Below are 22,962 nucleotides of genomic sequence, written 5' to 3'. Positions count from 1 at the left end.
TGAACAGGAACCAGCAGGCAATAATGGTAAGTGGAGAACATTTACAGTACAACCTCCATGAACTGATTATCTGATTATCTGCCTATAGCTATCTATACTTCCATTCAATAAGTGTTTTTATCTAAAGAAAAGGGTGGTTTTACAATTGGTTTGATTGCCTGCCCTGAACCTTATTTCATCTTTCCTCCTCCTGCCCCCACTGGATTTTGTTCACAAATCTTTTTATTTTATTAAATGTTTCTTTTTTTTGGGGGGGGGGGGGGCTGTTTTGTCGGGAATGACTTGGTGCTGGAGGATGTGGTGAAATGGATTGATACCATTGCTTGCTTGGTACTATTGGATTTGAAAAATTTGGTTTGGTTTCCAAAGCACCAACACAGAACGGCACACACGTCTATTTGCCACAAATGTAATGCAAATGTTCAAAAGTATGAAGAAGTCAGTTTCTGCTGAAGGCAAGCGGAAATGTGGTTCTTAAATTCTCACTGCTTGCAGTTCACATTATCCAAACAAACCTGACGTCAAACGAACCCAGGTGTTTTTAATGCTGTAAAAGGGACTATTGAAGACAAATATAGTTACAAAAATAAAAATCTGTTTCAAATAAATAAAATTCTAGACTTCAGTGACCCTGTAGACTAGAGGATAACCCTTATGGAGAACTGTTGGATACATGCAATTCTTTTGAACTTTCCATTCATAAAAGAATCCTGAAATAAAAAGTGGTATAGTTTCCACAATAATATTGAGCAGAACAACTGTTTTCAACAATCATAATAATAAGATTTTTTTTTTTTTGAACACTCAGCATATTAGAATGATTTGTAAGGGATCATGTAAACACTGAAGCCTGGTGTAATGGCTGCTAAAAATACAGATTTGTTATTTACAGGAATAAATTACATTTTAAAATGCATTATAATAGAAAACGGTTAAATTGTAATAATATTGCACAATTTTTAATGGTAGACATAAAACCAAGCTAAAGCTTAACCTTGTCCTGTTTTAAAGTGTATAATGAAGTATTTGTAATTCGGGCACATATACATTCTGTAACAGAAGCAGCTCAGCAGCCATATTGCTGCTTTACTGTCTACAACATTACATCATGTTGTTTGTGTTATCTGCTTTGTTATATAGACTTTGAACTTTCTCTTTCAGCACACCATAGATAAAGTCATAAATAAGCCCTTTATGTACTTTAGGTAGGCAGGTACTGTATGTAGAAGTAAGTGGATAATTTCAGTGGTAAGGTTAGGTATAGGCATCTCTACAGTTGTCTTTGCTTGTTACACAGCAGGGTTGTTCTGAAACATGTTCCCCACAGCGAGAGTGGTATATACTGTACACCTTTGGTATATATACATTTGCATGTATACCATAAAAGTTTATTTGCACAAGGAAGCAGAACCTTTTCTGGCCCCTCCAGTTGCTTTCTAGTATGAATAATATCCTTGTGAAAAAGTAGTACACTTTAGCATACACATAAAAAATTTATGTATTATGGAAATTATACACATCTTAATATGTAATTTCATGATAGCTTTTGTATCTTTTTTTAAAAAATATATAAAAATGCACTGCTGAATCTTCTGAATTAGTATCTTGGAACGCAAAGTTCTATAGTATGGCCTCCTTGTATAAGTAGGAAATATTAATGTAAGTAGGAAAAAGGATGTTAGTTAGGGTTATACTTTTGAAATATGTATATGCATTTCTGTATGTTATGTAAAAATTGGGTGAGGATTTTGATATACACCGAGTGAGTTTTTCAGTCTGTTCTTCTGTTACTCTCTGTGATGATGATTGTTGTGTCACATGACTGTAGGTTCTGTCTATTCCTTCGATGAGGAATGGGACGATGACTCCGATGATGGAAAGTCGACAGGCGGCTATGGAGGCTCACAGGTGGAAGAGGGCGGAACCATGCAGCGGGGCGGGGGTCACTCTACTATGAAATTAGCCCTCAACAAGTAATGTTTTACTCTTGATAACTACCTATATTAATATTTCATTAACAAAAGAAACTTTACAAATGCCAATCTCATCTTTTCCCATAGGTTCCCAGGGTTCTCTAAGACTCCAAATCCAGAAGTGTATCTGCTTACCAAGCACATAGCTAAAGGAGATGAAAGACTGCCAATTTATGTAAGTTATTTGACTTCGTCATGTGATTCCAGTTATTCTGGATAAAGGAATAATCCACCAACCTTGGGTTTGTTTTAAGTGCTATAGTGAATGGATAAATTAACAGGATGAATGTTTATTTTGCAGACGGGTGAGGTGGGTCCTGTATGGTTGTATCCACAAACTCAGTTAGATTGTGTAGTGGCTGATCCCAAAAAGGGGTCAAAAATGTACGGCCTGAAGAGCTACATTGAATACCAGGTCACACCTAATGTAAGTTCATTTGAAGCACTTACTTGAATAATATTGACTCACTGTAATTCTTTTGCTAACAAGTCAATGGTTTTCTTTTTTTCAGACTACTAATAGACCGGTCAATCACAGATACAAACACTTTGACTGGTTATACGAGAGGCTCGTGGAGAAGTTTGCCTGTGCTCTGCCAATCCCATGTCTACCTGACAAACAAGTTACAGGTGATTGAAGCAAAAAAAGTAATCGTGGTTGGAAAAGCTTCTTGCACCGCCATGTCTTTTTGTTCTTTTCATGATCACAAAAAAAAATAATAATTGCCTGGTATACTTCCTAGCATCTGTCTTCTGTTTCTCTTTAGGCCGATTTGAAGAGGAATTTATCAAAATGCGCATGGAACGCCTGCAGGGCTGGATGTCCCGCATGTGCCGGCATCCAGTGATCTCAAACAGTGACGTTTTCCAGCTCTTCCTTAACTACAGAGACGAGAAGGTGCGTTTGTTAAAATGTGCCTATTAATAATAGACATGTAGTTTTATATACTGCTGTAAATGCATAGTCAACTAAAAAAAAAATATATATATATATATATATATATATATATATATATATATATATATATATGTGTGTGTGTGTGTATATATATATATATACAGTTGAAGAGCTCTTCTGTTGAGTATTGCCATCTGTTTGCTGATATTGAGAAAACATCCTTGAGAAGTGTTTTACAGTGTTATATATTAACTTTGTCTAATGAATAGTTAAGTTAAGTTCAGCATAGCAGTCCGGGAGTCTTGTACGTTATGTTTAATTTGTTGTTTCTACTAGGAGTGGAAACTAGGGAAGCGGAGAGCAGAAAAAGACGAAACCGTGGGAGTGAAAATCTTCTTCAACATAGATCCAGATCTCCCAGAGTTAGATCCTGCTCAAGTGTGAGACTATTTTTAACTCCTTTGGTTACTTTTTCAGTTAATTCAGTACATTTTTAATTCCTATTTTTTAATTAGATAAAATTGTTTCTCTATTATAATTATATAATATTTTTATATTAATAGTCATTTACAAAGTATGATGTTTGGGGTCAGTAAGATTTTTCTTTTTGAAAGTAATTCATACGTTTATTTAGCATTAAATTGGTCAAAAGTGTCAGTAAAGACTATTATTTTGTATTAATAAAAAAAATTATATATATATATATATATATATATATATATATATATATATATATATATATATATTATATTATATTTAATAAAATATTTGTCTTATTTGATGTGATTGTAGGGAGCAGAAATATGAAATGTACAGCCAGTTTACTAGATCCATGGACAACAGTGTTAAAGAACTACTGGCTGTTGGGCATCTTCACTGGAAGAGATGTACAGGCCGTGAGTTCATATTATTGATTTTCTCATTGCCACAGTAACTCATTATCAAGAACAGTCAAATGTTCTGTGTAGATCATTTCATTAATGTGTTACCATCTTGTGATTTGTCCATACTAAATATCTTCTGCTTTTAAACCATCAGCATTACAAAAGGAGTATCGGCAGATTGGAAAAGCATTTCAGAACCTTTCATCAGTTTTCAACACTAGTGCATACAACGGTAGGAAACTGGAGCTTTGTTCTTTAAAATGCCCTCATGTTCTTAGCTTAAATATTACATCTAAAAATATTTTGGATTGCCTTATGATTATCTAATCATGTTTTATTGATGTGGGTTTTTTTTATTTTAAGGGGAATCAACTTTGACAGAAGCATTGACTGCAACAGGAAAAACGTATGAGGAAATAGCAGAAATCGTTGCAGGACAGGTATCAGAAGTACAGTATTTCCTCAAATGAATACTTCAACAAACCGTTCCGTCCTTGAACTTCTACCAGTGCCATTCACTCATCATTAGCAAGTTTCCTCACTTCCTGTGCGGCTATTTTCACAGTTTGATAGAATTGTAACCACAAGGCTACCCAGTGATAGCAACATCCACGATTGCTGTTTTTAGCATTGTCCGCAAGTTTAAGCTTTTGTTTCAGTAAGATAAACTTTGTCTCTCAGCCGAAAAAAGATCTACACTTCCTGATGGAAACAAACCTTGAGTACAAGGGTCTACTGGGCTGCTTTCCTGACACAATAACAGTTCACAAGGTATAAACCATTCACCTTTTAGCCTTTCTATATTTAGTGTTTTACGGTTTTGTTTCATTTAAATGACAAAAGTAATGTGTACATGTGCATATATATATAGAGAGAGAGATGTTTTATTTTTTTAAAATAGTATTTAAGCATTTTTTTCCCCTCAGGCTGCCATCGATAAAGTAAAAGAGGCTGATCATTTGGTGGTGATGAATAAGATTAGCCAACAAGATAAACTCATCATGGAAAAGAACCTCAGCACCATGTCTTACGCATTGCAAGGTATGTTAGGAAAGTGTGAAAGACTTGTCACAGTGGTCTTTTATACGTGCACCGGTGTGCTTAACTGTAGAGTTTGTCACACACACGTGTAATCCTAGACTTGCCATCTGTTTCTCTAGCGGAGATGAATCACTTCCATAGCAACCGTATCTATGACTACAACAGACTCATGCAGTTCTACCTGGAGGAACAGGTGAAGTTCTATGAAACGGTGAGTGATGGGATACCAGTGTGTATGGACACCAGAAACATTGCATACGTAATGCAACATAGTATGTATGTAACATTCTTGTGTGTTTTCATTGGATAGATTGCTGAAAAGCTGAAGAAAGCGCTTGGACATTATACCACCATGTGAGGACTCGCTCTGAACGTCAATACTCATCAAACTGTGTCGATTCTGTGGAGTTTTAAAACAGGATGCTGCTTTGGCTTTTTTTTATGTTAATACACAACTAACCATATTGTTTCCATAAAATTCTGTATTGCTGCATTGTGGCATCTGTAAAATACAGGTTATAAGGGAACAAACTATTTTTGATGTGCAGAATATCATTTACCAAATATTTTGTTCACAGAAAAAGGTGAAATACAAATCTTAATTGTTATTTAAGCTAATGTAACACTCCCCGACGTAAAAAAAACAAAACAAAAAAAAACAATAGTTCGTACAAAAATTTTAATTTGGTAAAATTATCTGCTCACTCTCAGGCCAACCACGATATAGGTGAGTTTGTTTCTTCATCAGAACTAATTTGGAGAAATTTAGCATTAAAGTATATCACTTGCTTTTACTTCACAAGACATTAATTGATGAACTTGAGTGATGTGGATACTGAATTATCAGCTGTTTGGAGTTTTATTCTGACGGCACCCATTCACCGCAAAGGCTCCATTGGTGAACAAGTGATAAAATGCTACATTTCTAAACTTTTTTGCTTTAAGAAATAAACTCCTCTCCCGTACATCTTGGATGGCCTGACGGTGAGTACATTTTCAGTATTTTTTTTCTTTATGAGTAAACTACTCCCTTAAGACATTTAATTTTATTTATGTAAATTGAGGTCTCTCAGGGTCATGTTCACTTAGACTGGGCCATCTAAACCAAATGAGTTTATTAACATCTTAAATTGTCTGACATGATTTTATTTTCTTGTGGTATGTGAAACTTAATATGACAGATGTTTAGTGGTATGTATTGGATAAAAGCAATAAGGACATTGTCTTTTACCTGTGGTAAAATTTTCTATGCAAAACAAAACTAAAAATGTCTCATTGTCACACTCAGTGTATAAAATGTGTTTTTAACTAGCCATTCAGTGTGTAATAAATCTTTCTTTATACCTTTCCAAGTCTGTGAGGAGAGTTGTGATGGCCATGAATGCTCTGCATTGTTTGGCCTTGTGTCAAAATTGGTTTTGCAGTTCTATTAAGAGCACAAAAATAACCTTTTTGAGAAAATGTTAAAATTATCCAGGATTTATGCTAGCTCAGGGTCCGTTTTCTCTCTTTGAAAGAGAAAATAAATATTTGACCTTAGAAAGGAAGAGGAAATGAACGTGATGACCTCAGTGTTGGCGAGGGTTCATGTGAGCGTAACCTCAAGCAAAGAAACACTTTCTTCTCCAAAACTATTTCCTTCCCCTAAACTTGAGGCAGCTTTAGTTTAGACTTTTTCCATGTTTTGACAGTAAGGAGTCCCTTATTTCATCTGGTACCGTAATGCAAACAATCATCAAATCATGTGATGCCCCTCAAAACCTCTTTTAGTCCAGTGCTACTTTCATTCGCTGGTCCGCTCCACCCGTCCTGTTAGTGTGTGATAGCCACAAAGAGTCTTCATGGATGGTGCAGATATGTTTATCTCATGGGAAAGTAGTTTGAAACTTATAGCAGAGAGGTAGAACTTGGAAAGATAAAATAGCAGGACATTTGTCAAAAACTAAGTCATTTTTATAAATTCTCAAAATAGTTACAAAATGTAAACAATGTTGTGAAACATACATTTAGGCATTAAAAGGCTGTACATTTGGGGATTGTTCGAGCACCTGTTGCCTCTAAATTACACAAAATCACTGAGGCTTAAACAGCAAACATATTTGCATGTGCCATATCAAATAGGATAGCAAATGTTCTCATGAAATACAGAGACTGGCTGCAACAAACCCCTTAAGACTTGTATTTCCTATAGTACAGAAAATACTATCGAAGTCGATGGCTACTGCTTGATTACCCATGTTCTTCAAAGTGTCTTTTTTGTATTTAACAGCAGAAAGAAACTCATACTGGTTTGGAAAATTTTACTTAGGGGTAAACTACCCCTTTAAGGGTTTTGTTGCAACGGGTCACAGGACTTCTTTAAAAACTTAATCTTAAAAAAAAAATACACCTCTGAGTATTTTTAACCAATGAAGTGTAACAGTAACATCAATTAAGATTAAACAAAGTATACAGTATGTATCAAAATTATATCAATTCATGAATTATTTCTATTTAATAATGATTATCCAAAACAAATACAATTGTTTTTGTTAAAGTAAAAAAAAAAATCCATTATAACCTAATAATGCATGCTGTTTGATAATTTGATTATATTAGTTACAATTCATAGAATGCATCAGTATGTCAAAGACCAAGATTATGAGACAAGTTTGACCAAAACGAGTCCAGATGAGACTTTCCCTTTAACCACAGTTTACGTAATTGCTTAGTCACAGAGAATCAACAATGACCTGATGATGTCACTCCAGTATTGTTTTACACCGGTCCTAAAGCTGTGTTGTTATGGGGAGAGGCGTGGCCTGTAGGTCCGTGGGCGGATCATCATGCTCACCTTCTTCAAGGAGTAGTAATCTGAGTCCTTCCAAGAGTACCACACAATCCCATCAGGCCCCAGAAGATTCATCCCCTTGGCAGAGTAACGCCCCCCCTGGTGGTCAAGATAAACATAGGACACAGTTAAGATGGTTGGGCTCATATTTTATATCTTGGAATTGTTTCATTTTTCCTTCAATTGTTTAAGACCTTATAATACACTCCATTGAGGTTGGCGAAGAAGCACTGATGGTACCACCAGCCTCCGTGAGATATCTCAGCACAGACGTCACCTGTGTCTGGAGTGCTGAAGCTTTGCTTGTCATGGTACCAGCCAAACGAGTCCTCAACCGTACCACTGAATCCCGATACATGGAGACGATAGAGGTTGTCCTCGTTCTCAATCCTGCCAAAGCAATCATTTATGCTTGAGTGAATTAGAAAAATGCAGCCCAATCATGATGTAGTTTTTTTTTTTTTTTTTTTTTTTTTTCTGAACAGATCTGGAGAAATTTAGCTTTACATCACTTGCTCATTAATAGATTCTCTGCAGTAAATGGGTGCCGTCAAACATCTGATAAAAGCATCACAATAATCCACAAGTAATTCACATGACTCCAGTCCATTAATTAAAGTCTTGTGAAGTGAGAAGCTATATGTTAGTAATAACAAAAAATACATCTTTAAGATGACTTTAAACAATTTATTCTGACAGCACCCAAAAAATCCACTGGTGTGCAACTTTATCAGTTCTGATAAAGAGAAAAATTTGTCTATCTTGGATTGCCTGAGGGTGATTAAAATTACAGCATATTTTCATTTTTGGGTGTAATATTCCTTTAAATTTGGAGCATCTGTAAGGATTTTCTCATAAGAATATTTAAGAGATGAAAACAATATGATGCTTCATTTTGGACAAGGTTCAGAAAAATTGCATTAATTTAATATCAATATTTAATATTAAAATAATATTTGTATGTATATTTAGTATTTGATATGTTTTATATATAATGTAATTTAACACTACTGTATTAAATTTATATAATATGAATACATTTTAATATAAATACAGTATATCATTGTTTTGTATTAAATATTTGTATTAATTATTAAAATATTTATGAATTTAAATGTATTAAAACAATTAAATACTGAAAACAAAAAACGAAATAACTAAGTGCCAGAAATATTCTAAGAACTTAATCTTTCCAAATGTTTACCAGAAGTTCTGGTACAGTGCGTGTTTGTGCTTGCCATTCCAGTCCTCGAGGTCAATGCGGAGGGAATACTCTCCCTGGCTGGAGATACCGTGGATATGGTCATTTCCTAGCCAGAATTCTGCACGCAGATCTCCGAAGCCATCCCTATATTCTGTCCATTTGCGGTTGAAATTGACCTTTCCATCCTGTCGACGCTGAAACATGGTCCATCCACCTCCTGGTCCGAAGAATGATTATTTAATCCCAACTAACATCCACTAATGCTCCTAATTTAACCCAAACTTCCTGTCTATAAACACAAAAATGCAAACCTTGGGTCTCCATATCACAATAAACTTCTACAGGAGTCGATCCTATTGAAGGGACAACAGTAAAAATCCCAGACCTATGGACTCCATTGTAGAACAGGGATGCACAGTCAATTGGACAGTTTCGTACATGCTGAACCTCTGAGGAAACAAATATTTGATCAAATCAAGCTATTGTTAAAAATATATAATATATATAACGTATGAGTTCTGAGATGCTTATGACTTTGTTGTATTTTTTTTTTCCTCATTTGAGTTATACATTTTAATTAGCAGTAGTTCACCCTATAATTACACCTCAGTCACCATTTACTCACCCAATGAAGATTTAAAAAAAATGTCTTAGTCTGTTTTTTTTTTTTTTTATTCTTTCTATCCATATAATGAAAGTCAGTGGGGTTCAGTGTTGTTTTGACTTTCATTTGATTGACAAAAACAAAAGTCATACAGGGTTGGAATGACATCAGGGTGAATAAATGATGACACCATTTTCAATTTTGAGTGAACTATCCCTTTAAAAATCAAATAACCACTTTGGAAATCTTCAGTACCTAGTAATGCTGACCTGGGTGAAGGGTATCCTGAGCGCCGAGGAGCGGGCTTGTGCGGATGATATTGATCATACAGCCAGGATTGCGCCTCACACGCTCTACTATCATAGTGAGGTTGCGAATCTGTCTTTGCATGTCATAGATGAGTGATCCTTGGATGTGCAGCAGTGCATTGGCCTCTTCATAGAACTCCTGCAGCGTGTGCAAACGATGCTCTAAAGACGAGTTCGAGTTCATTCCATATTTCTCCTCACGCTGCCAGCACAGGAAAACAACAATCAGCAATTCAAAGCAAAGTGTACTTTGAGGACACAGCTCATCTAATATTTGCAAACAGGAAAACAAATGGAAAACTAACACAGATTATCTTAATCCGGTCACACGGTTCATTTAGGGATTTGAAAGTGACCCAACAAAACAATATTATTCACACGGGTTTAAAAAGTTAACAGAAAACTGCATCAATTCCAAAAAGTGTGCAGCAAAAGTATGCACATTAAACATACTTTCAAAAAAAAGTTAACTTTCTTTAAACTTTAAAGACAAAAGATGCTCTGGATTTCTGGAACTGATTTATTTATTTGAAATTGATTCACTGAATACCTTACCTTAGAAAATAATAACCTCTGTTATTATATTGAATCTTTGTGTTGCAATCTTACGAGGTACTAGATAATTGAAAAGAAACTACATTGTTTGGTGTTGCCAATTCATATATAAGTAACAGGTCATAGGCTACATATTTTTTGTTGTAAATGGATGTAAAGCATTGTTGGCAATGGACTTGCTACTATGTGTCCATGGGACAGGTTCCAGCTCTAATCCAGTAACTGATCAGGGTTAAGAAGGCATTAGTACAGAAACATCCGTCTCTAGGTTCCTGTATAAGGCAGAGCTGCAGCACACCTGTTAATATGTAATGTGTGCTATAAAGAAAAAAGACTTCGCCTACTAAATAAACAATGAAAAAATGTATTTGTTAAGTATGTCAGAAATTCATCCAACCATCCAACTGTATCCGACTGTATTGTAATGTATTTACAGCCATCAAGCTGGTCTCTGCTACAGTACCTCACAACTTTGCAAATATTTAACGCAGTTAATGCAGGGGTAGAGCTAGGGTTGGCTACCCCATGCACAAATGCAGCTTTTGTTTCTTTTTCTTCACAAGAATTGCATTTATTTAGACACAAAACGTCTTTATATGGCCACATCAAAAGTGCCAGGTGCTAGTCAAACTAGCGCGGACAAGCTACAGATGACGAGAAGCTTCAGTAGAACAATAATGAACTATGTTCAGATGAGATGCTGCCAGGCCATTATGTCAGTAAAAAATAAAAATGCCTGTCCTGTCAGCCATTATCCCGTACATTTTGGTGTGTGCTACATTTTTAAACTTAATGTGATAAACAAGACACTGCAAATGCTGCCAGAGCAAAGGTCAAGCACGTCTGTCTAACACATGTTTGCAAGGGTGCCACTATGGTTTCTGGGACCCCTGAACAGCATATTGACCCCGGGCTAGGGAGGGAGGTCCCCCTCTGTAAAAATCATGTTCTGGGCCCACTCTCCCTCGCCAGGCCCTAGGAATTGCCCTAACATTAAACACCCCCAACCCCCCACCTTATGGCACCCTTGTATGTTTGCATTGAAAAACACTGGAAAAGCATGAAAGCGGAATGTAAAATGTGCTTTATGCAAATGTCTTCATGTTATTAGAATAAATTTAAAATTCCGTTTCATGCATGAGATGCTATAGAAGACGATATATTGCAACAGTCATTGTTTACACACACAAAAAAAAACATTATTAATTAATTAAAATAATAACATTCAAATAATATGGTAAGACCCAGCAGTTTGGAATATCAAGCAGCAAAATGAGTTATTTTGTACAGCTAAAAATAGCTGGAACCAGATGACACCAGACCCTTTATGGCTGAGCCCGCTCTTACAGGAAAAATTAGGTGGACAACTCTTACCTGCAGTTCCAGCACTTTGATGCGATGCTTGTGATTCCTCAGTTCTTCTTGAAGCTCTGAAATGGTCTCTTTCAGGTCCTGCATTTGCTGCTTGCGCTCTTCGTTCTCACGCAGCCAGTAGGAGACTTCATCGGTACAGCGGAACATGTCCGGACACCTCTGCTCCTCCAGCTGAGGCAATGTGGCTATTAAACGACATTGTCCGTTTGGCATCACTTCATTGCTGTATTCACCACACTGCATTAAGCTGCTGCTAACTCGATGTGTGTTAGTCTGAGAAGTGTCTGTTTTGTCTATGGTTTTAGACTCTTCAACAGCCTCTTTGGTTTTGACAACAGGAAACTGAGCCCATGCGGCCCAGAGTAAAAAAGCGTACAGCAGTGATACCATTCTGCAATAGACTCAAGTTCTCCAGAAGAAGTCAGGACTAGAGAGTGAATCCTCATCAGACCCTGAAACCTGTTTGGGTCCTTAGATTGGCATAGCTTATTTCCTCATGGTGTAATGCTGTCACTAGATCTCTCCAGGCCAGAAGGGATGTAAATGAGATGGAGGAAGCTGATTGGGTTGACATTTGCCAAAAATCTTTATCAAATTGCCACCCAGCATCCTGCCGAAAGAAATAATAGAATTGATGGGTCTATGACACAACACTGCTTAATTTATTCAGTAGAATAAAAAAAAAAAAAAAAATGTGGTTCATGCATGTCTTTACTAAACAGTATATTTATACTAATAATAATAATAATAATAAATCCTATTAATATTTGTCATGTGAGAGAGAGGACCTCTGGAGCCCTTATGACAATATCAATAAGTCTCTTAACATATCAAGTAATTTAGCCTTTTTACGGTTAGTTCAGACTGCAAAACTGTAGTTAGACTCCCCCAAAACATAATATTTGTAAAAATAAATAAACAAACAAACACTCACATGTATCAATGGTGTGAAGAAAAATTGTTGATTTTTTATTGATAATCTAGAACATTTCTAGATGTTTATTAAAACTTGTTTGTCAAGGTTAACACAATCATATTCATCAAAAGTTTTGCCTTACAAGTGCATTTAGAGGACATTCAAGGAAAACAGATGCAACTTAACAGATGCACACATCGAGCATGTGCATAATAAATCCTGAAATTCCAAAGGTTAAAATAAAATAGCAAACACAAATTTATTTAACTGAATGAAAAGGCAAATTAACAAATGAGATATACAAAGTTACCTTTTACCAGACAGGCAAATCCTTTTGTCATTGTGAATGTTGCAAGAAAGTATATCATCCTTTCCCCTTCATGCTCACTCACTGTTAGTAGGAAATGCTGTGCTATTAACAGTGTCACTATGGGTTGACAGACATCTTATCCTCTAAATCTTTTCTAATAGGATTACATTCACTGTGCAATGTGGGCGAATAGCCTGTAAAGAGACAGGCAAATATAAAATAAAAAATAAAGATAAAATAGAAATATGATTACAGCTTACTAATTGGATGTGACTTTTCCCTTAAATTAAACATCATATTGTGTCCAAATGTATGATTTTATAATTGACATGACCACTTTCTTTAGACCACAGGTTCTCTTTGGGATTTTCTTGGAGAGTAGTGGCTTCTTTGCTGCCCTTCTTGACACCAGGCCATTGTCCAAAAGTCTTGACATGATTACGTAGCTGACTCCTCAAGAGGAGGTGGTCCTGGCACTTGCTGGACACTCTGGGACACCCTGAAGACTTCTTCACTGCAGTCCAACCTCTCTCCTTGAAGTTCTTGATGATCCGGTAAATGGTTCTTTCAGGTGCAATAATCTTTGTAGCAATTTCCCAGTATGTGAGGCCATTTTGATGCAAAGCGATGATGGCTGCTCATGTTTATTTGGAGGTAACCATTGCTAACAAGAACACAATGATTACAAGCACTTCTTCCCTCCTTTTATAACAATCAGTCTGCTTTAACAAATCTAATCAGTAAGATTGTGATTAGATACTTCATCTGTATATTTTTATTTATTTTTTATTATTATTATTATCTCTCTATGAAGAATATTTAATTTTGGCAAAGGTACTGCATTGCAGCAATGCATTTTCTGCTTAACCTTATCTGTTACTGGCATCCAATCCTATCAAAACATGGTCATTTTGTATTATGAGCTTTTGTTCCACTTCTACAACACAAACCTTTAAACTGTACCCGGATGGCTTCCTTGTTTAAATCCCTCACCTTCCAATTAATTTCAACACAAGTTTAGCACCTATGTGCCCTAGCATACACAAAAACATGCCCCATAATCGATTTGAATTTAATTAAACCTTTTTTGAAGTGAGTTAAACCTTTAATCACCTAAGTCATGTAAACTGACACGTATGCCCTTAAACATAATGAGAAAGACCATCATGATTTGATAAGACTTACACCTGGGTGAAGATCTGATCCTAATCCCACACTCATTCACAACTGACTTTTCACTGTTGACTGACAGTCTTTGATGGATTACTCATCCATATCATTGATGATGCACCGGGTTTCCTACCTGCACCACCCATTAAAAATGACTGAGTTTGGTGGCCTTGAGGAATTAACGCACAGGTAGCTTATAAAAGGAAATAGATGAGGGTTTCAGACATCAGAGACAAGCAAACGCGCACATAACCAGACAGATCAGAGATCCTCAGAGAGTAGAACCTTGGTTGGCTGACTTCTTTCTGCACAACAGGTGGGTAAGAAATTCATCCAGCGAGCTTCAGCTTTACATTTATTTATCTTGCATTACAGTTGTGTGTGTGTGTGTGTGTGTGTGTGTGTGTTATTTCACGAACATGCACTAAAATCACAATATTTTCTTTGTTCTTATAATTATGGCATGCAATGAAATAATGCTTTGCGTAACTATGCATGCATTAAATGTGATTGAGTGTGCATAAATATGTTTATTGCTACGTTATTAATATTGACATGAGCCGCTGTGTTCTGTCAGATATGGTGAGGGGAGTGAGGATGTTGTGTCCTGCTTGGCTCTTGGCTCTGGCTGTTCTGTGTGCGGGTGGCTCTGAAGTCAGAGCTCAGTGCTGGGAGAACGCCCACTGCAGAGACCTCACCACTGACGAGAACATCTTGGTGAGTTACAATATTACCTGCCAAAATGACTGCTTATTTTCTAATGTTGGTTCTTTTAGCTCAAATTGCAAGTTATCTCTCAAATGCAAATATAAAATAAACACGTCTTATTGATCAATAGTGAGACAAGCATCACTACTATGATTGCTAATTGTATAGGATTATGGATTTGAACAATAACCCAGAATGATGACTTGACTTGACTCTTGGTTGGACTTTTTTGACTTGGGTCAGTATGTAATCACTCCAAACACCCAAGCAACCTTCTAGCAATGTGCCAGCAGCCACTAATGAAACAAAAATGCATTTTGTTTACCTGAAGGGTTTCTGGTACATCAGCTATTATGGAGAAAAAAAGATTTTCATTTAACATTTTGGTTAAGTGACCTTAACCACAGTACAGTGTGATGTAACCGTTGCTTAGCTTGTTTTTTGGCCTTGTCACTACATCCCCCTATTTTGCTAATTTACAAAATCGTAATTCTGTTTGGGAGGCTTACGTTATTTCAAAACACCTTTTTTTCTGATGCTGTATAAATCTCCGTGAAGTAGCGAATTCACTTACCCAGCTGTTGTTCGAAGACAGACCAAAGCAGCCATTTGTCAGGCATTATGCAAATGTTTTAAACGTGTTGCGGTAGTCACAGAAATAATGGCAGGACTGACCAAACATCTCGTTTTTTGTTGCTCGTGTTTTCTGTTGGAGAAATTAACTCCATTTGGTGTGGACTTTGTGCTGTGTAACTTTGCAGATAATTTACAATTATATTACACACCAAAGAAAAGGTTACAATAAAAAAACACGACATGATAGGTTCTCTGCTTTGCCTTTTTGCATTTAACTTATGCTGATGTAGGCATGACAGAAAAGTTGTAGTAAATACAGTCTGGTTTTGAAAAATGGGCACAGCAACACCACAACAATTGTTTTGCAAATTGAAAATGTAAGTAGAAAATGTAAAACACCTTAGTTTCTTCTTTTGCTCTTCCTAAGAACTGCATACAGGTATGCAGGTCTGATCTGAGAGATGACACCCCAGTCTACCCAGGAGAAAGCCATTTGCAGCCTCCCTCTGAACTGGAGCAGACCGAGGTCTTCGCACCTTTGTCCCCTGCTGCCCTCGCTCCTGCTGAGCAAATGGACCCTGAGTCCAGCCCTCGGCACGACCACAAGCGCTCTTATTCCATGGAGCATTTCCGTTGGGGAAAGCCAGTGGGTCGCAAGCGGCGGCCTATCAAGGTGTACGCAAACGGCGTGGAGGAGGAATCCGCCGAGATTCTCCCAGCCGAGATGAGGCGCGAGCTGGCCACCAACGAGGTCAACTATCCTCAAGAGGAGAGCAATTTAAACCAGCAGGGGAAGAAGGACGGCTCCTACAAAATGAAGCATTTCCGCTGGAGCAGCCCGCCTACTGGCAAGCGCTACGGAGGCTTCGTGAAGTCCTGGGACGAGCGCGGTCAGAAACCCCTTCTCACACTCTTCAAAAATGTCATAAACAAAGAGCATCAGAAATAAGGACCAGTGAGGGGGTTTTAATTGGATGAGTGGATAGGGGATTGTTTTTAATACTTTCTTCCCAGCAAACCTATCATGCATAGTCAACAAAAAGAGGGTGGGTGGTCTTGCCAGTAGTACTTAATTCTTCACGCTTAGTTTATTCACATTGTATTCAACAATAAATTCTGATTTCTGTACATAGAAATGCTGTGGTGATCAAATACTTTTTAGATTATTCATTGAAATGTACAGTATTATACTGTAAAGTTTGAAATTGTGATACAGAATGATTGTTTCAAGCAGAAAAGAACAAAACCGTTCCTTTCTGAGAAATAAGCAGACATCAGAATCATTCAGCAGTATGTGCAGTTGCCAGTAAAGCTTTAAACACAGGTCAGACTTTGAATTCATAAAAGTAGTCTTTAATTGATATTCAGACAGTTCTGAAGTCTCTCGTTTTACAGTGACAGTATCTAAAAACACATAACTATGTTGACTAATTACTATGCACAGTGTTGTAATGTTCTCACTTGAATGAAAAATTGTAAAAGCACAGTCAAAACACCCAGTGCATGCAGCAGCTGACAAGGAAAGACTAAACTCTGATATTTCATACATACAAAATCACCTCACATTAAGCAGTCTAGAATATTCCATCAGATGAACATCATAGCCAATCTGACACAGAAGATAAAACCCACTTGTTTTTTATACTTGCAAATAAATCGAAGATATCACCAAAAACATATATAAAATAAAACACAACATGAAAAATTACTTTATGATTTAAAATACAAACAAAATCAAAAAAGACCAAGGGCGCTTATTTAAAAAAAAAAAAAAAACATAAAACATGGTGTACCTGTTTTAATGTGGAACTGGAACAATATGACATGACAGATAACACACCATAACATTTTAGACAAGAACACATTAAGATGAAATTAACACAACATGAAGTATTTTTCAGCATACACCACATTTACAGTACACAGTGAGCTTTAAAGTGCTGCATTTAAATCCAGGATAACAAAATCTTGATGTAAACTTGAAATTATTTATAAATTTAAGTACAGTAGAAGAATTGTTACTGTACAAGTGACAAATGAAACACACAAATTATAAAAAAAATAAAAAATATAAAAGGGGGTAGATCCCTTTAGACCCTTAAGGTAGTGTCTGAAAAGATGTGATCACATTTGCTGGCAAAATGTCATTACCTCAACAGAATTTCCTGTGAGATGGCATGCATTGACCAACAGAAAGCTGCTTGGTTTGAAAGTGAATATAGCTAAATTCCAATAGGAATACACACAATCTGGAATCCGAGCCAAGGGCAAAATATTCCAGAAGCAGATTTCACAATGGGTTCAAGATGGCCATGCAAATTCAAGGGAAAGCTGCTTGGTTTGAAAGCTATTTCTGTGTGTACTGTGGTTTATACATCATAACCCCTCCTCGAATGAAAGTGCAGCGATAAGAGTATAATGAATAATGATACAGGTCTGACTTCACTATGTGAATGTAACACATTTACTTTCTTACACACAGTGACATTAAGCCATCAGTTCTGACTGGAATACTGCATTGAGTTAAACTACAAACTAAGTATTTACTGTATGCTTCCTCAGCTTCTACCCAAAAGGTTTTATTTTTTTAAATTCAATAATTATTGCTTTAAATACAGCTGTTATTGCAGCATGTAGAAACGGTTGAAACATGCGATCAAAGCTTGTACTTAGTTAAACTGTCCATACCAACACACACACAGACACAAAACAACGTCGTTTTTGGAAACACATCTGGGACATTTTTGGACACATTTCCTTAACTTAAGATACAAAATTTAAGGCAGCTTTACTCTTTAGTTGTACAAGAAAACCAATCACTTGCTCTGAACAACAGACTGTACACTTACACAGTAACCTGATTCTGCTCTCTACGCTATCAGACAAGATACGATCATTTGTTGATAAATTCTGGACTTCTTCATCTAGACTAAGTTTTTAAGTGCATATAGTATAACCAACATATGGTATATTCTCTTGCTTTATTGGCATAAATAGACTTCAGGATAAAGTACAGCCTTAATCCTTATCTAAAGTCAGATATTACACTAGAGAACACGGTTTGAAAAGGAACGATTATATTGGGATGAAAACAGCTGTATGTGGTGACTAGGGCTCCTGGGTCTCTCAGTATACACAGAGGTCTGGAAACTGCATTTCATAGACTGGTATGGAGTGGCTCCGGCCGTGACCGTTTCCCACAGAGCCAGACGGACTCGGTGGAGGCCTATCCAACAGAGAGAGAGAGAGAGAGAGAGAGAGAAACAGATGGAACAAGTTTCAATCATTTGAGACAGACAATTCAGCCCTTTTCCACTGTAGTGGTTTCCTACTCTACATATTTTTAAATGGCTATTACTTAAAATATTTGTACTTTATGCACAGCTGAATGATTAGGTAAGCTAATTTATAAAATGTTACAGAAAACTGTTTTTATATTATGTACCTGATTGTGATTTCGAAGATTTGGTTGAGTTTACTCTGCAACAGGGAAGCCTAGAGAGAAACAGTACAAGCAGACAGTTCATGTACAAAGTAAAAAGATGCAAACAGATGTAGGAGCTGAACAGAAGAGCTGTGTTTGTGCTGTGTGATGATAAAATTAGAGTGTGTATGGTAGTTAGACGTTGGACTCACCCTGGCCCCACAGTGGGCTGCGATCTCCTCAAACGGGGCGGTCTGAAACCGCTCCACCACCTGCCTTCTGCGCTCTCTCTCCTGCTCATCCACATTCACGCTGTCTACTGAACAAACACACACACACACACACACACAAACACACACACAAACAAACACAGGTGAATCTGTGCTAGGTGACATAGACCAGCCTAGAAAATGTCCCTTTCAAATTTTCAATTTAAGTTAAATTTATGGATATTGCTACTATCAATATTTTTTTTTAGTACCATGTCTTCTCCAGTCATTTGTGATTACTGAATAAGAATGATTTAAAACATTTTTTTATAGAGATCATTAATCAGAGGGACAGTTCTGCGCCAATACTATAACTACACTATAAAAGTCAATATAACAAATGACTTAAAAATGACAGTAACGTAAGTTTGGGGTTGGTAAGATTATTATTTTTTTCTTCATGTTTTAAAATGATGTCTTAAATACAGTAATATTGTGATATAATAAAAATACAATTTACAATAAATGCTTTCAAATTTTAATATATTTAATTGTTTTTAAATTTGTATTCTGTATTTTCAGCTGCCATTACTCCAGTCTTCAATGTCAATACTTTTTCAGGATCCTTTTGTGCATATACAGAATAGAATATATTATATATATGATATAAAATACACACACATATACTTACTGACCTCAAACTTTTGAACGGACGTGTATGTACAATGGGTCTCATTCATGAAACATGCGTAAATATACGAGTAAATATCTGAGTGATTTGCGCGTAAAGAGAACTTTCCGAAAACTCTTCTCCTGATTCACAAAAACTTCGTAAACGTCAGATGTGATAGTGAAATGTGTGTGTGTGTTAATGAATTCCAATCTGTCATAAACGGGACGCGCGTGCACGCTCACTCTCAATTACCATAAATCCTGCCTATTAAATCTGACTGACAACTATATATGAGCATCATATTATGACACCAAACGAAGGATTTCAACATGTCTTTCTCAGCTGCAGAAATTGAAGTTTTATTATCAGAAGTTCATTCAAAACGCCACATTTTATTTTCAAGCGTACTAGTGGCGTATCAGGTCCTAAAAAAGGAAGTTTGGCAGCATATTGCAGATCCTATTACTGGCTCTCATAATAAAAGTTAAAAGAAAAACCGTATGTAATTAATATATATAATATTTTTTTTCAAAATTCTGTCTAAATATGTACCCGATTAAGGTGAATTAAAATGCAGCCGTATTAATGAGCAAAACGTTCAGACATTAAACGCACTATTTACGCGTGGCTGGGAGCAGGTGTAGATTTCTTTCGTACCAACTAACATTTGGAAAATCAGACGTTTTAATGAATCCGAAAATTTACGCCAAAACCACTTTACACGCGATTTACACAAAAATTCGTTCTGCTCGTGTTTCATGAATGAGACCCACTGTTAGTATGCAAGTATACTCTCAAATCATGCAGACTTACCAATGGCTTGTTTAAGAGTTTCAAATGTTATCTGCTCTGCTGTGGATCTCTGTAAAGACACCGAACATAGGTAAAAAATAAATACAGCTGATAGTAGATAGGATTCTAAAACGTGGACACACATTTGCAGACACAGTGTAGTGAAGACGAGGATGTTTTACCTGCTCTTTCTCTGGACTGTTTCTGGACTCCATCTCTAACTGCAGGGAGACAGTGTCTCCAATACTCTTCCTCTTGGACAGTCTGTCTTCATCTATGAAAATATTATTTTCATAAAGTACTGTGTTATGGAGAATTCCAGAAACAAAGCTCAGCTGTAATATAGCATTTAAATGTGAAATGCCCTCACTGAATGTGTCTAATGGAATATAACTGTATCAAAAATACGACAGAGCGTCCCATTTCATTGTATTTCAAGCTCAAGCTCAGGGTCAGACCTGTGATCTGTGGGATGTATGCAGTGGCCAGTCTCTCTGTGTTGTATCCGCTGCCACCCAGTATCTCTGCTATCTTAGTCTGCGCAAACAGCACCTCTCCCTCCACCTTCTCCAGCTTCTCCGGGATCCTGAAAGAAAAAGAGGCTAAAGATATTCTTCCGCTTTATATGGGTGCACTTTTCTGAGCTAGCAGAAACCAGGCGAATACGAGATCTCTGAATGTGTTGTGGGTTTAATGCCTTTCAGAACCATTTGCTCGGCACATAACAGTTGAAAATGTCTCCGGGACGATGTTATAGTGCACTGAAAGACACTGAACTGAGTAAAAACTGTAGAGTATGTTCTCTACCCAGTATATACGTTTGTAAGAACTGAGACAGATCTATGCATTTCTGTTGGTTTATTAGTGTGAACCACGGCAGAAAAGCTGTGTGGAAGTTTTACACTATGGTTGTTTGAACAGTTCTTACTCTGAGCTCTCAACAAGAACATTCTCTGGCAGCAGGAAAGGAGCAAGTTTCTTTCTTGACTCAATCACCTGTGGAAAAAAAATACAGAGAGACAGAAAGATAGATAGATCTATATATACAGTATATAGATTCACAAACAGAAATATAAATGGATCGACAGAAGGACGGACGGACAGACCTCATGGACGTGTTGGCAGAAGGTAGGCACAGTGGTCAGCTGACTGATGAGGTTCAGGTACACAGCTGACAGAGCGTGAATGGCACAGCGGGTATAAACAGGAAGATCCTCTTCAGTCAAGGCCAGGTCCTGAGAAAAAGGACACATCAGGGGAAATGAAAAAAAGTCTGTACTGACACTTTTCACTAGACACTTTCATGACATATAGTTGATTATTATACAGTGAGTCCTTGAGCATAATGTAAAGAGATGCCAAGTAAAGGTCGACTTGTGTTAGGTTTATTAATTAACATATATCATTATGCTGTCCCTATGTGTCCATTGGCATATTTATTCAGCCCCACAGCCGTGTACAAATCATAGAGGTGAGAGAAATGACCTGTAATGCCAAAGCCAGTCGGATCAGGTCCACCACCACCTCCTCATTGGCCAGCTCCACACAGATCAAGCCCAGCAGTGTATAAAGAGACTCAAAATGCCGCTGGACGCTGCTCTCCTCTTTGCAGGCTAGGTAAATGTGGCGGTATAGCCTGTGGCTGTGTTTCTTCATGAACAGGTTATCCTGCCTGGAGCACTTGTCTACTTTCAGCTTCAGTACTGCGATATCGGAGATAATTCTGTTGAAAACGATAGCAGAATGCACTGTCAAATCTTCTGTCAGGTGACTCTCAGGGACCTACTGTAGCAAAACACTTTGTGCTATTAAATAATATCAATTTTTAAAACATATATAAGAGCAATTCATACTGTGAAATGTATGATAGCATGAAAATAAATTTTTAAACAAGCTATTTTAAGCATGGTATTACAATATATTAACACAGGCCATCTTTAAGGGTCATCTGGCCATCATCTGGTAATTATCATTTTTCACTTTATTATTATCAATTTACTATTCATTTCTGAGTGAAAATTGTTTCTAAACCATTTTGTTTCCAGTGTAACCTTAAAACTTGTTTTATATATATATATATATATATATATATATATATATATATATATATATATATATATATATATATATATAAATAATTGTTTAATATATATAAAAACTTTAAATAATTTTGAGAGGCACTACAACAACAACATGTTCCTTCCATATTTCATAGCATTAATCATTTATCAAGAGGTAAATTGTAGATTGCTAGATTGTTCTGAAGTTTGTCAGTGCATGCCGACCTGACAGGGGAGAATTTGTGCCGGTTGTCATGGCGATCAATGATGCCGATGAGGATGTCAAGGACGAGGAGACGGATCTCTGCATCTTCCATCAAAGTGAAGGACAAGAGAGGCTCCAGGAATGAGGTGGGAAGGGCTGTCAAAATGTTGGTAGACTGGAATCCTGCTGTTACCTAAAAGAGAAACAGAGGCACACAAGACCATCAGAGGGTTTCGACTGCATCAGCA

General features: G+C 36.7%; 4 protein-coding genes across 11 annotated transcripts in view; 2 read left to right on the top strand and 2 right to left on the bottom strand.

Moving 5' to 3' along the window:
- Positions 1-6: 6 nt before the first annotated feature.
- snx9a (sorting nexin 9a) lies at positions 7-6,148 on the top strand. The gene is made up of 14 exons (XM_052619704.1): positions 7-26; positions 1,829-1,973; positions 2,061-2,148; positions 2,275-2,400; positions 2,486-2,603; positions 2,741-2,871; positions 3,208-3,311; positions 3,664-3,767; positions 3,910-3,987; positions 4,119-4,195; positions 4,437-4,526; positions 4,682-4,796; positions 4,916-5,007; positions 5,107-6,148. The coding sequence occupies exons 2-14, from the start codon at positions 1,927-1,929 to the stop codon at positions 5,152-5,154; spliced, it is 1,218 nt and encodes a 405-aa protein (XP_052475664.1). The 5' UTR covers positions 7-26; positions 1,829-1,926; the 3' UTR covers positions 5,155-6,148.
- A 579-nt stretch (positions 6,149-6,727) lies between these two features.
- On the bottom strand, positions 6,728-15,899 carry LOC128031436 (angiopoietin-related protein 7). Of its 5 annotated transcripts, XM_052619699.1 has the most exons (9): positions 15,751-15,899; positions 15,350-15,481; positions 12,898-13,091; positions 11,672-12,281; positions 9,704-9,944; positions 9,142-9,279; positions 8,831-9,047; positions 7,821-8,016; positions 6,728-7,725 (listed from the first exon to the last, which is right to left on the bottom strand). In XM_052619699.1, exons 4-9 carry the CDS (start codon positions 12,059-12,061, stop codon positions 7,579-7,581), a joined length of 1,329 nt encoding a protein of 442 aa, XP_052475659.1. In that variant the 5' UTR covers positions 12,062-12,281; positions 12,898-13,091; positions 15,350-15,481; positions 15,751-15,899; the 3' UTR covers positions 6,728-7,578. The 5 variants fall into 5 exon arrangements, with proteins under 5 accessions (XP_052475659.1, XP_052475663.1, XP_052475661.1 ...); XM_052619703.1 differs by lacking the exon at positions 12,898-13,091; XM_052619701.1 differs by lacking the exon at positions 15,350-15,481 and having other exon boundaries at positions 15,751-15,887.
- LOC128031438 (pro-opiomelanocortin-2-like) lies at positions 14,265-16,679 on the top strand. The gene is made up of 3 exons (XM_052619705.1): positions 14,265-14,383; positions 14,645-14,784; positions 15,779-16,679. The coding sequence occupies exons 2-3, from the start codon at positions 14,647-14,649 to the stop codon at positions 16,298-16,300; spliced, it is 660 nt and encodes a 219-aa protein (XP_052475665.1). The 5' UTR covers positions 14,265-14,383; positions 14,645-14,646; the 3' UTR covers positions 16,301-16,679.
- A 3-nt stretch (positions 16,680-16,682) lies between these two features.
- The window catches only part of LOC128031435 (protein EFR3 homolog B), a 24,927-nt gene continuing 18,647 nt past the window's right edge, over positions 16,683-22,962 (bottom strand). For 3 of the 4 annotated variants that reach the window (XM_052619696.1, XM_052619694.1, XM_052619697.1), the window contains exons 13-22: positions 22,735-22,907; positions 21,935-22,172; positions 21,556-21,684; positions 21,378-21,445; positions 20,908-21,035; positions 20,632-20,723; positions 20,471-20,519; positions 18,988-19,094; positions 18,797-18,846; positions 16,683-18,577 (exon numbers count right to left, since the gene is read on the bottom strand). In XM_052619696.1, coding sequence (XP_052475656.1) covers positions 18,478-18,577; positions 18,797-18,846; positions 18,988-19,094; positions 20,471-20,519; positions 20,632-20,723; positions 20,908-21,035; positions 21,378-21,445; positions 21,556-21,684; positions 21,935-22,172; positions 22,735-22,907 — 1,134 coding nt within the window. In that variant the 3' untranslated portion in view covers positions 16,683-18,477. The remainder of the gene's footprint in view (positions 18,578-18,796; positions 18,847-18,987; positions 19,095-20,470; positions 20,520-20,631; positions 20,724-20,907; positions 21,036-21,377; positions 21,446-21,555; positions 21,685-21,934; positions 22,173-22,734; positions 22,908-22,962) is intronic. The other variant, XM_052619695.1, reaches the window with a different exon arrangement.

This window comes from Carassius gibelio, chromosome A17, assembly GCF_023724105.1.
Source record: "Carassius gibelio isolate Cgi1373 ecotype wild population from Czech Republic chromosome A17, carGib1.2-hapl.c, whole genome shotgun sequence".
Taxonomy (NCBI): Eukaryota; Metazoa; Chordata; class Actinopteri; order Cypriniformes; family Cyprinidae; genus Carassius; species Carassius gibelio.
The sequence above is the reverse complement of the archived record's forward strand: the minus strand, read 5'-3'. Positions and strand labels throughout refer to the sequence as shown.